Here is a 13,787-nt window from a genome sequence, read left to right as displayed (position 1 = left end):
ACTTTGACAAAAATACATCCCACTGTAGTTTTGCACTTTCCACTGTAACTTACGCATATGTTAGACGTAAGTTTGTGTTTTTTCGGTCAGTAGTCTTAAAATGGTTTGGTGTATCTCTCGCTTTGTTTCACTTGTCAGTTATCGTAACTCCTTTTTTTGTGAGTCATCAGCCTTCTGACTTGTTTGATGTGTGCACCACGATTTTCTCTCCTGTGCCAACTTCTCCATCTCAGAGGAGCACTTTTGCCCGACCACCTCAATTATTTGTTGGAAATATTCCAATCTCTGTCTTCCCCTACAGCTTTTACCATCTACAGTTCCCTATAGTACCGTGCAAGTTTTTCTATGTCTTAAGACACGTCCTAACACTCTGTCCTTTCTTCTTGTTGAAGTTTTCTACACGATTCTCTCCTGTCTGAGTCTGCAAACCTTCTCATTCCTCATCTAATCAGTCAACCTCCTTTTCAAGATACTTCTATAGCAGCACATCTCCAATGCTTTGATTATCTTCTTTTTCAGATTTCACACAGGCCATAATAACTTACAAACAATGCTGTTCTGCAGCTTCCTTGTTTTTTGTTATAAATGAAAAGAATAAGACAGTACAGTATTGGCAAAACTGCTTCTCGTCAACCTGATAGTGTGGAAACGTATGAAATAGCTATTTATGTCTCCAACTGTACAGAGTCGAGAGGGCTACGGTGACGTCCTGAATACTCGTAGTAAATGCACCGGAAGTTTCTCACCACCCCTGGCTTCAGCTGTGGTTCTTCTTAGAACGATCTTGACCGAGTGTTGTGATTTTGTGTGTCTGACAGGAGGGCGAAGCTGTACGAGATCTTCGCCTACGTCACGAGGCGCTTCCCCTACTTCAGACGCAATCGGAAGATTTGGCAGAAAGCGTTGAGCACCACCCTGTCGCGCAACAAGTGTTTCATCAACGTCCGGCAGGAGGCTGGCAAGCTGAAGGGCAGCTACTGGATGTTCGGTGAGTACCGGGGCCGGCAGCAGGGTGGCCGGATGTGGTTAGGTGTTGGGCACTCAGTTACTTCAAGTGTTTAAAACACCACAAGCTTTTGTCTGAGCACTCCTTGGCCACTCTCAGTGGCCTGTCGATATGCACCTTCGTACTTCAGCTGCTGGCCGTGTCGCCACTTGTATCTCTTTCAGTGCCACACATGGGCTTGCAGTGAGTCCACATTCAATATTTTCACTTCTACTTCGTAGATTGGCTGTTGCTTTACAGTCTTAGCTTCACAGTTGTGTGTTTGTGACTTGCAGTTATTAGGAACTTTTTGCTCGAATTGACATCCCCGGCTCTGCTCTGATCCCTTACATGCGCCGATAGAGGAGGAATCTGTTATACCGTGTACACATTTGCATCTACATCTACATACATATTCGTATTTTTGCTTCTGATGAAGCTGTGAGGTTACAAGTGATACTGTAATAGTATAACTAATTTGCTGGATGTGGTAATGTTTACTGTGGAAGAACAGTTGGGGTGTAGCAAGCGAAAGTCCATATATTTATGGAGTCACCTTCTTGATAAAGAGAGGAGGCAGAATATAACAGTTTCACATTGAATCATATCTACATCTACATACATACTCCGCAATCCACCATACGGTGCGTGGCGGAGAGTACCTCCTACCGCAACTAGCAGCTTCTCTCCCTGTTCCACTCCCAAACAGAACGAGGGAAAAATGACTGCCTATATGCCTCTGTACGAGTCCTAATCTCTCTTATCTTATCTCTGTGGTCTTTCTGCGAAATGTAAGTTGGCGGCAGTAAAATGGTACTTCAGTCAGCCTCAAATGCAGGTTCTCTAAATTTCCTCAGTAGCAATTCACGTAAAGAACGCCTCCTTTCCTCTAGAGACTCCCACCCGAGTTCCTGAAGCATTTCCGTAACACTCGCGTGATGATCAAACCTACCAGTAACAAACCTAGCAGCCCACCTCTGAATTGCTTTTATGTCCTCCCTCAATCCGACCTGATAGGGATCCCAAACGCTCGAGCAGTACTCAATAACAGGTCGTATTAGTGTTTTATAAGCGGTCTCCTTCACAGATGAACCACATCTTCCCAAAATTGTACCAACGAACCGAAGACGACTGTCTGCCTTCCCCACACCTGCCGTTACATGCTTGTCCCACTTCATATCGCTCTGCAATGTTACGCCCAAATATTTAATCGACATGACTGTGTCGAGCGCTACACTACTAATGGAGTATTCAAACATTACGGGATTCTTTTTCCTATTCGTCTGCATTAATTTACATTTATCTATATATGGCAGCTAACTCTATATAAGCTACCATTCTTTACACCAATCACAAATCCTGTCCAAGTCATCTCGTATCCTCCTGCAGTCACTCAACGACGACACCTTCCTGGACACCACAGCATCGTCAGCAAACAGCCGCACATTTCTATGCACCCTATCTAAAAGATCATTTATGTAGATAGAAAACAACAGCGAACCTACCACACTTCCCTGGGGCGCTCCAGATGATACCCTCACCAAAAATTAACGTGTTTATACTTCAGTATTTCTATACCTGTATTATATGATGATAAGTTTTTCCTTATGCACACTTATTTTCAGTAAAAGCCGTCCCTGTAGATGAAGGATGCTGTAATTACTTGATGGCTGTTGGGAGGGTGTTACTGCACTGAAACTTTTCAGGCAGGGAGGACAACGCAATATGCCCACAAGACGTGCCCGTGCTGCTTCTCGCCATCTTTTGGAGTTTCAGAAAGGGCAAATCATTGGCACGAGGCACATGCGAGCCTCATACTGGCAGATCACACAGACAGCTGGCTGCAGTGCAGTGGTGATGGGACGGACTGGGGGCAACAGTGTGGCAACAAGAATAGCCATGGGTCACTCCAGAAAGACTACACGACCAGGTGTCTTAGGATTGTTTGACTCGATCTCACACTTCCTCCTCCCCCCCCCCCCCCCTCCCTCCCTCCCCCACCACCGCTCTCCCCCATCCTCCTCCAAGGGTGGAGCTCGTCCACGCCTGCACTGGCACGGTGAGCGTCACAAAAGTTATACTGTCACCTTTATGTTTGTTAGTGTTTGATTGAGGAGTTCACAGAATGCAGTCAGTGATGTTATCCGTCCATGTGGGTAGTATTACCCATTAATACGGGCCCTTTGGGAGAGACAGAGGGGAAAAAGTGCCAAGGCAAATGCAAAGGGGACAAAACCTCTGCGAGAGTCGGGTCTGGGTAGTAAAGGCGGTAGCAGTCTCTCGCTATTTGCGAGAGTTCGTGCGAGGGTCGTATTGTGTTAGTGGACGGATATCGTGCGTCAGTACCGTAAGTCATATCTAGGTTTGTCATACAGTGAATCAGTCCTGTCCAGCAGCAACAAGGGCCCCCTCCTTGATAGGACTCATTCATTATATAACAAACCTAGCTATTACTTCTGGCACCAATGTGAGATACACAACCACTAATACAATCCGACCCTTACACGACCTGTCGCAGATGGCAAGAGACTGCTACTACCCTTACTACCCAACCTAACTGTCGCAAATGATTTTTTCCCTTTGCACTTGCCTTGGCACTTTTTTCTCCTCTGCCTTCAAAACCGCAACTCTTTGTTTGCTTTTGACCAACTGTATCTCCCGATGGTCCCATATTAATAGGTAATCCTACTCAGACAGACAGAGAACATCGGAGACGGCATCCTGTTAATTCATCAAGTAACACTAACAAACACAGATGACAGTAGAACTTCTGTTTGGCCACCGTGCCATTGTCGACATGGAGGGCCTCCGCCCTTAGGGGAAAAGGGGGTCAGATCAAGTTGAACAGTCCTGACAAATGACTACCAGGAATCCTTATCTGCAACAAAACAGTAGTATTTTGGTTAACATTTCTCCCTCATTCACTTCCTGTTGCTACGCATCCAGTGATGGTGGGGTATACCGATAGCAACTGGGTGAGTTTCTCCCAACAACCCAATAGCTTCACAAACAATGTGGGAGAATTCCCTCTTACAAGTGAACATGACACTGGTCTCTGATAGTGTTTAGCCAACTGAGGACAGCAGAAGTTGCTGAACCCTTTCCAGTCCAATGGCCCATTTGGACTGTTTACAGTTCTTAGATATTTCTGCAATGTCCATGAAAGACCACTGGCTTGACATGGCACCATTGTGTAAACTACATCACATGATGGCAGCACCAACAGGATCATGAGCATGCACGACCTAAGAAAATACAAAGAGTTGTTACAGCAACAATTCTGCTGATGAAATTGAATTATTTTTGAGCTAAATTTTTGTTTAAAAAAAATACATTATTAGGGTGTATGAAATGCTTTGTAAAAATTGTGCTTCTACAGAGAATTATGCGTATTACTTTCGGTATTACAAGATTGTAAACAAATGGGCCAACTTGGACTCAGTGGTAACATTAGTGTCTACCGGTAGGTAAAAGTTAGGTTATGTAAGAAAACATTTCTGTTTGAATTAACCAGTTTTCTTTCCCTTTCCCGATGTCTAAATTATCGGCATTGGAGATAATGGACATTCATCCTGTGCCTGTTGGTGATGTTAGGTTCGACCAAATTGGACAGTGGTCTGTGCATAACAGTAACATACAAAGGAGAAAATTGTGTATACAGGCTAAATCACACGTTAGGTTTGCAAAATGTCACGTGGCATTGTGACTGCATGACAAGAAGTACTGAACTTTGTAAAATGTCACACTAATTTTAATTTTCTTCCACTGAGGTACATTGTTTGTATTGGATATTGTCATTTTTTTCCTATTAGTGAAGAAAAAGGTATTAAAGGACTTGTTGCAAGCTTTTGAAATTATGGTATGAATATTATTGACTATATTCAGGTACCTTTCCTGTGTTCCCATGTAGGAAAAAAAATGCCCTAATTAAAAAACATTGAAGTTGTCAGCAGGAAATGGAGTGAATTAGATTGTATTTCATTTAATTAAAAAGGCAAAGCACGGCGAAATTTTAATTGTTTCATTCCAAGTGTGAGTATGTACCTGCTGTGCCAATTAAAATTAAAAAGCTTTGAAAGATCTTGTCATTATTTTTGCTTATTTTCATGGTATCTGTAATTTCATGGAGATCTATTGCTGTTGTATTAGTGATTTTTTATGATAAATAATTATGGTTTACCTAGGATTACATTCTCTGCCCTCTTATCAAACTATTTAAAAAGTAGCCTATGCGTGTTTCAAATTTCATTAATCATATTTTATTGGCACTTTCTTTGTTATAGACACTTTTATAGAATTCTAAAGGGCTTCACATACGCCATGCAAACAACTTTAAATGTAGCAGCTGTAAAAATGAGAAGCTGTCATTAATATAAATATTTACAGTTGCTGATAATGAGAGTGTAAATGCTAGCCTTTTTTTAGGTTACGTTGGTCATTATTAATTAGTGTTCTGCTGCTAAATTTCCTCCTCAATTGTTATAAGAAGCCAACAAAAAGCATCATTGAACATGTGTGCAAAATTTTGGAATAATGCTAAGAAAATCGTAAGTTTTCAATTCATGGTTACATACACTGCCCGCTGCATTTCATGCTTACGTACAAATTCAGAAACCTAAATTCTTTTCTTCCTAATCCATTTTCATTACATTATCAAAACCAGTGCATTTTCCATGCAAAATAATCCTTTCTGAATATCAGTGGTGTGCTTCATCTCTCTAATTGTGTAGTGCTGTATCCTGTTGCTGATTATTACCACAAAAAACAACAGAGTGGTCATAGGCTGTGCTTGTTATCTCCTTTCTGTTCCTTTTCCTGTAATGTTAATTGTTGTTCACAGATGCAAACGAATGGTGGTGAATGATGACGAATTGTCTGTATATGCTCATTTGCTCGTTTTCCGCTATTCAGTCCAGTGTAAACAGTAACATTTGAAGATGGGAGTGGAGGCTTTCTCGTAGACTTTGATTGATGAAATCTCAGGTCATCACCTGAATCCTGGGATCATTTTGTCACAACCTTTTCATGAGTTTCCTATTTGTCATCTTCAAGTGAACTGTTGGGTTCATGTCCAGTTTGCTCCTTTACAGCTGCTGGACTGCAGACTCCTGTGATCACGGTTTCAGTGGGTGGTCCCCACTTGCCACCATATGGAATATCGTGACTGGAGGTGGGGGTCCAGACATAGTGTTGGTTCCGCATATGTGTTCTGACTGCTTCATCCACTGCTTTCTCGATTGAGTGTTCCTGACTTATTTTTTTGTGACGCCACATCACCTGCAGAGCTCAGTTGGATACAGCTGTCCTGGTTGACAAGAGTTGGTGTTCTCATGTTCTGTGGCTCTTTGATGATCGAATACCGGGACAACATTGTTTTGGCACAGCACTGTTGTCTGTTCAAGTCATTAGTGGCTGAGTTCCGCATCACTGAAGACTACATTTGCTTTTGAACGGACAAAGGTGCGGTGATACACCTTAGGGTTCTGGGACTCGACCATTGGAGAGGCAGTGGAATTGCAAGTACAATACATTCTTAGTAGCCAAGAGAGCAGGTTTTTGGGGCCAGCATTAGCAAAAATATGTCAGGAACATTTCAGTGAGAGAGCGGTGGAGGCAGCAGGCCGAATAGACTGGCAGCACCGTCTCGATGCCTGGATTCGCTTCACACCACCGGGGCCTCTCCACCATTGGCTGCAAAAGCTTTTCCAGAGGTGCACGGTAAGTCCATCCGCTAGGCCCTGGGCAGAGGAGTCTATTGTCCAGAGGTTATAAAGGTAGGATCTGGATGCGGCCGTGACACTTCGCCTGGTGGTGACAACTAGAAAATTCATTTGGCTGATAACCTCAGAAGATTACATCAAGCTTCAAGCTCTTATGTTCAGGGAGGGTGAATGTCCTCACGTGTGCTCAAATGATCTACCCAGCAACTAATTACTGTGTTTGCCGGTTGCAGACCCGCAGTATGAGGACATGCTAAAGAATGGCAAATTTAGCCTGTGGCGCAGGAAGCGGCCATTCCGCAGTGGCGCGACAGCAGCAGTCCCTGCTCGCGAAGCGCGCACACGCCGTGGCCGACACCGACACCGCGGCCTTCACCCTCAATGGCAGCAACACGTCACTGGCCTGTCGGAACAGCCCCAGCTGCCGGAGACAGGAGGCAGTGGCGGCGGAGGCGGCAGTTTGCTGCTCCCTGCTTACCCGCCCCGTACCAGGTATGACAACAATTCACTACCGTTTAATGTTGCCATATCCTCAGCAACCTCAGATGTCACTCTCTGTTTTTATTGATCTAAGTTTCTGTGAAACTCTTCATAGAGTATGAGTCCAAAAAGTCTGAAGACTGGATGAATAAAAGTGGATAAGACTTAAGGGTGTTACAACACAGAATGTTCATATGACCATGTGAAACTGTCAGAAAAATCCTTCTTTGAGATGTTATTCAATTTGCGTGTCCACTTGGCTTGGATGTCATTGACCTTTCGTGTGAATATCTGTACTTTGTCATTTTGTGTTAGGTTCGTATTGATAACACCAGTTTCATCACCCATGATGATCTTTCCAAGAGAAAAAAAGTTGTTTGCATTTTGCATTTTTATCAAGGTGTTGGCAGGTGTGCACATGTCATTGTTTGTGTTCGGGAGTCAAGGTGTGCTGGACAAACTTTGGCAAACTTTTCTCTTCTTCAGAATGTTCTGGAGAATGCGTTGATCACTTTGAGATGTTGCTCCATTGTGATTTGTAACTCTAAAACACACTACAGAAGCACATCCGTTGCTTAACACTGCCTGCTGACGACTGAGCAGTTGAATGCACATCTGTTGTTTTCAGTTGTTAGTTCATGCTGACACTGTAGTTACTACGCTGTGTGACATTTGCCTGCTTTATTTCTTCGTTGATGATCCTCAGTGTTGATGTACTGCGATGTTATACTAGCTGAAAAATGGAGGGGCTGGGGGGGGGGGGGGGGGTGGTAAGTTAAACACTGACTATTTTAAATGAGGTAGTCGACAGTTGCACAGTTGCGCTTCATAGTTCTTTACTTTCACTGTTCACAACACAACACAACGCCCCCCCCCCCCCCCCCCTTCCCCAATACACAGTAAGGCCAGTGCACTATTGGTTAATTTTCAGTAAGCCTCATTAATAATTTGCAGGCATACATCAGCATACTCCTATCATCCTATAATAGTTAACTGTTGAATATCTATGAGCAGTAAAAGCCTAACCACACAGTTCACAGTTCTTGCAGAATAACATGGTACGTGTTTAACAGACACTGTCATTATTCTAACAAATGGGCTATTTGTTTACACTCATTTCACAGTTAAGTTGATGCATTGTTGTTGATCTGACCAAAAATTGGGCCCTTATATATCATCACAATGATAGGCCCTGATATTATACAGTGTTCAGTGTTTAAGTTACAGAAATTACAATTGAAACATACTTCATTCAATTAACTTTGTACACAGAAAAATTTTGTCTTTTTAACAGTTTCTTATGCTACAAGGGTTAAGCCATATTATTTGTTTAAATCATGAAATTAACAGATATAGTTACGCAAACAATACTTTTGACAAAACTAGTAATTACATAGGAATAAATTAAGGGCTGGCTTTGCAAACATGTTTGTGAATAGAGCCAAATAAATACTTAAAGAATGCCAGTGTTTTGTCTTCCATCCGATGGGGAGTGATGTAATAAAGCTCCTGAGACAAGCTGGCCAACAACTGTCATAACCGGTCCTTGTCAAACTGGATACTGGCTCTAGTGTGCAGTTGACGCCCGACACGGTTAGGACGGAGTTGACGTCCGACTTGATCCCACGTGTTATTTCTGAGAGAAATCTGGGTTTTTGCTGGTCACGGGAGAACCTCAACTCACGTAGAAAACCGTAGAGACAGGTGCCAACAGTGGACAAGTGTCGTCCTGTTGGACAACAAAACGACATATTGTCGAGCGAAAGATAATGCGTGAGAATGCAAAATGTCTGCGACATACTGTCGTGCTATCGAGATCCGTTCGGAAACGACTGTCCGCGATCCGATCTCTCTCCAAATCGCCACCGTATCGATCGGTGTCTGTCGTGTCGAGTAGTTCAGAGCAGCAATTCGTCACTGAGCGCATTTCGACGTCATTCTTTGGCAGTCTGTACTTGTCAGTCGTGGCAGCATTCCGAACACAGCCTTTTGTGTCGTAGTCTGACCTTAAGCCTACACAAGGGACGATAATCACCTCGTCTGGCTGCTGCTAGACTCGGGCAGTGTTACAGGGAGTACAGGTGGCAGACGCAAACGTGAATAGCTGTGATGTCCTTTCTGCAGAGTGGCGATCTTCACGTGTGGCGGTCAGACGCGGTCAAGCGGAGCCTCGACGACGATCGTGCCTACCCTCCCGTTTCGAATTGCCCGACAATGGACCATTGTCGTGTCCCAAGGCTCCACAATTCCGAATATTGCGGGATTTGACCGGCTGACCAAATGGAGACGGACAGTGAGACTCCTTTCGTACCATGTCGGGCACCTGTAACGGTGTGTTACAAGAGTCTGCAGTATCTCCACGATAACTCGACATTTGACACGATTCGCAGCCCGTAATACCCTACTGGGCCCGATAACGACACTAAATGTGAACACCACTAGTGCAGTGTGGTGGCAGTGCTGTCTGCCATAGAGAATTGCAACTCTAATGATTCACATATCCATCAGAAGTGTGTTTGTGTAAAAAGTTACAGTGACATCCCCCCGTGTCTCCTAGGTCCTTAACTTTTCTTGTCAGGCAGTGTACTTGTGCTGCTATCAGAACTTCAGATTCTGTGTGAGTAAAATTGGTGCACCGGAGATAATAAATAACAACAACAACAACAACAACAATAATAATAATAATAATAATAATAATAATAATAATATTTGTCATCATCATCACTGCAACTTCCTTGAATCCCCATTTCTATAATGACTCAAACCAACAGGTGGGCAGTCTTGAAAGCTGTTTCACTCAGTGGTGGCTGATCTCATTTGCCTCTTGTCCACCTGTAAGGCGTGTTGTCTTGCCTCGATGTTTGCATGCCGACGTGTGGTTGAATTCCTTCTGAAACCCTCCTTAGCCTTCCTAGATACTGTGACTGAAACACTGGGAACGTGGAAGGTCTACTCGTTCCGCAGCATTGCTTCGGGTCCCTTTGTCTGCAGTGTCTGGGAACCGTTACCCGTAGCATTTCTGTGGAGGGGACAGTCCCACGATATTTGTCCAGAATGCCACACTCTCTCAGGCACAACTGTCTTTCATCTGCCTTCTGATTTTGTACCGACACGTAACATACGGACTGGTAATGTATAACTTTGTTCGATGGGTGATAAATTATCATTTTTAGTCTCTCTGTGAACTTCGGGAAAACCTTTTATCTTCTCCAGCTCCTTCTGAAAGTTTCCATTCACTTTGCCATCTTGTATTAACATTTTCATGTTGGCTTCAGTCCAAGTATCCTTTGTACCTTCAGTCTTTCTTTAACCAATAGAGAGCTCCACAAATCTCTAATCGTCGAATGCCGTCTTTGTCACACTGAAACAGCACCACCACCCAGATGTCAGCTGACCTCGTGGCGTCTGAAGTCGGCAGCGGTGACCCAGCCGAGACCGACTCGACTCCGACCTCTGCCGACAGACGCGGTGACGGCACGGGTACCGCCGGCGGAGGAACTGCCTTGGACGGTGGTGTCATTGGGGCAGGCGAGGGGCAGTGCTCCGGCAGTGCTAGCTCGGCCCGTACTGCCAGAAAGAGGCCACAGTTCTCGTATACTGAGCTCAGCGCTATGGCCATAGCACAGTCGCCGCACAGGTTGGTAGCACTGCTGCAGAGTGATAAATGCTGTTATAAAAATACCCTACACTATCCTCAATACATCCTGCCGTAGTTTGGCATTGTTTAGGTCAGCGACCTTAATATTGCTCGATGTGTTTCTCCGTGTTTCACTTGTCAGCGATCATCGTATCAGCATAACTATACTAGCTTGCATCAACAACAAGCAGCTCTTTTATTTTTTTGTGAGCTATCGATCTTTGGACTGGTTTAATGCGGCCCCCATTGGCTTCATGTAGTGCTCATCACTTTCTCTCCTGTGCCAATTTCCTCATCTCGGAGGAGCACTCTCACCCAATGTCCTCGGTTATTTGGTGGAAATAGTCCAATCTCTGTCTTCCCCTGCAGATTGTACCATTTACAGTTCCCTCTAGTACCGTGCCAATTATTCCCTGATGTCTTAACACATGTCCTATCATCCTGTCCTTTCTTCTTGTTGATGTCTTCCATATGTTTCTCTCATCTCTAAGCATTCCTTATTTAATCAATGAATCCCCTTTTCAACATACTTTTATAGCAGTACATCTGCAGTGCTTTGATTCTCCTCTTTTTCAGTTTTTGCGCTGGCCACAGTCGCTTCCAATCAATGTTGTTCCCTAAAAGTACATTGTCACAAGTTTCTTCTTCACAAGGCCCATGTCTGATAATAGTAGACTTCCTACGGCAAGAAGTGTTCTCTTTGACTGTGCTAATTTGTTTCTTGTGCGCTCTTTGCTTTGTCTTTCGAGTGTTATTTGGTTTCCACCATAGAAGGATATCAATTTCACTGTACCCCAACCTTATAAATAAAAAAAGTAAGGCTTTACATTATTGACAGCAGTGCTTCTCACTAACCTAAAAGCAGGAAAACACATAAAACAGCTATTTATTTCACTAACTGTGTAAAGTCAAGAGTGGTATTGTGAATTGTCTGTCACCCAGAGTAAATTTGCCAAAAGTATACTCCATCTCTAGATCCAGATTGGGGTCTTCTTTGAATTATCTGGGCTGAGCTTTGTTCTTTTGTCTGTCTGACAGGAGGGCGAAGCTGTCCGAGATGTACGCCTACATCATGAGCCGCTTCCCCTACTACAGGCGCAAGAAGTTCTGGCAGAAGGCATTCAGCAACAATCTGTCACGCAGCAAGTGCTTTGTCAATGTGCCACTGGAGGGCGACAAGCAGAAGGGGAACTACTGGATGCTCGGTGAGTACCACGGCCAGTAGCAGGGTGGGACTCCTTCTCTTTTCTTACATTCGTCACTGATGAAATAGGTGAAAGAGTCTCGTACCCTCGGTCACATCGAGTGGTTAAAACGCCGCGAGCTTTTGATTGTGCACTCTTTGGCCATTGTTACTTTTGTCATACCGATGTTGGTATGCCCTTATGTGCTCTGGCTGCCAGCCGTGTGAAGTCACTTGGCCCTCTGTAGCACTGTCTCTGGGCACATGTTGACTCCACATTTGGTGCACCTACTTCAGCCTGTGTTGTTTTATACCTGTAACTCTATGCTTACAGGAAATTTTTGCTCCAATCGCCATGCCTGACTCTGCTCTGACCTCATTGTATACACTGACAGAAATGGAAGACATTACACCGTGAATGTCTTTGTAACAATACGAGTCAACATAGATGTAACAGAACTTGAATAGCATATTTGCCTCTATTGATTATGGTAGAGAGATCGATCTTTCAGTCCTGTCTGTATATTTATATATAATATTGCACGAATAAAGGCCGGGCGAGTGTAAAGCTATCGTTAAAAACGCACGCTGCGCAATTTGTTCAGTCATAATAATAATAACGTGCTTTTGAAAACAATTAAAATATAACGGCGATACCTGTTTAGTGTTATTGGAAATAACATATAGTAAATTAATGAGTAAGGTAGCTGATCCTATAAGAAGAGAGAAAATAAGGCATGTTGAGGTGTTTTGCTTTATATCGACGAAGCTGATGATAGGCCGTCATTTTTTTCGTTTACTCTTAGAAATAAACAAGTAAAGAAGTGCTAATTGTGCGTAGTGAAAAATATAGGGGCGAGTTTTAAATAACTGCGGTATACAATCGGAGTAACAAAAGGACATTTAGTTACACGAAATCGCGGTTAGCGACGTGTGGTCATGAAATTGAGTACACTTACAGGGTGGTCAATTCCGGGATAAATCTATACACATCTCACAAGGGAGCAACCAAAAGTGTTCATCAAAGGATTTCGATGGAACTTGGAGGGTCAGTCTGATATTCTTCAGTGAAGATCTACCGTATCTTCATACGTCGTCGCGTGGTAGTTGTTGCTGTGAGGCACCGTTATGCCAAGTGGAAAGGCACGTCAATCTTGGAGCATGAGATATGGTAACTTTAAGTCATTGACAACACCCAACGGTCACAGTAGCACCTGATGCTAGAATAACTGCGACAGCAATCGCACAACTTGCATACGGGCCGCTAGATGCCGCCGCGAGCGCTAAGCGTGCATTACGATCGCAGGCGCACGTGTTGCATACGGGCCGCGGGGTGCCGCCACGAGCGCAACCGTATATAAGTGCCGACGGAGTTTGGCCAGCTCTCATTTTGTTGGCATCTCATTTTTGCCTATTCTCTTATTTGCTTAGTGCTTAGCTCTTATTCGTTTATGGCTCATGTTATTGTGCTCCCTTTCAGCCATTCTGATTGTTTTAATTTACTCCCAGTTGAGAAATGCTAATTTTGGCATTTCACTTTTGTATATTTCTCATTTTGCTAATAATGTGCTCCTTAGCTTTTTACAGTTGAATAGATTAACATAATCTCATGTACTGTTTGTTCATTTCAGCCTGTTCATATATCGATGTTCTTTAAATACTGTAATAATTATCAGAAGCATTTCTTCCTTTAAACTTGTGTAAAGTATTCTCGATGTAGGATTTGTTCTGTGACACAGGTGTAAGGTTTTGAATATAAATTACATACGAAACTGTGCTTTA

General features: G+C 43.6%; 1 protein-coding gene across 1 annotated transcript in view; it reads left to right on the top strand.

The window, feature by feature from the left end:
* The first annotated feature begins 10,568 nt into the window (after positions 1-10,568).
* Positions 10,569-13,787, top strand: part of LOC126426603 (uncharacterized) — a 272,243-nt gene continuing 269,024 nt past the window's right edge. The window contains exons 1-2 of the mRNA XM_050088496.1: positions 10,569-10,822; positions 11,861-12,027. Of these exons, the coding sequence (XP_049944453.1) occupies positions 10,569-10,822; positions 11,861-12,027 (421 nt within the window). The remainder of the gene's footprint in view (positions 10,823-11,860; positions 12,028-13,787) is intronic.

Source organism: Schistocerca serialis, chromosome 11, assembly GCF_023864345.2.
Source record: "Schistocerca serialis cubense isolate TAMUIC-IGC-003099 chromosome 11, iqSchSeri2.2, whole genome shotgun sequence".
NCBI classification, from domain to species: domain Eukaryota; kingdom Metazoa; phylum Arthropoda; class Insecta; order Orthoptera; family Acrididae; genus Schistocerca; species Schistocerca serialis.
The sequence above is the reverse complement of the archived record's forward strand: the minus strand, read 5'-3'. Positions and strand labels throughout refer to the sequence as shown.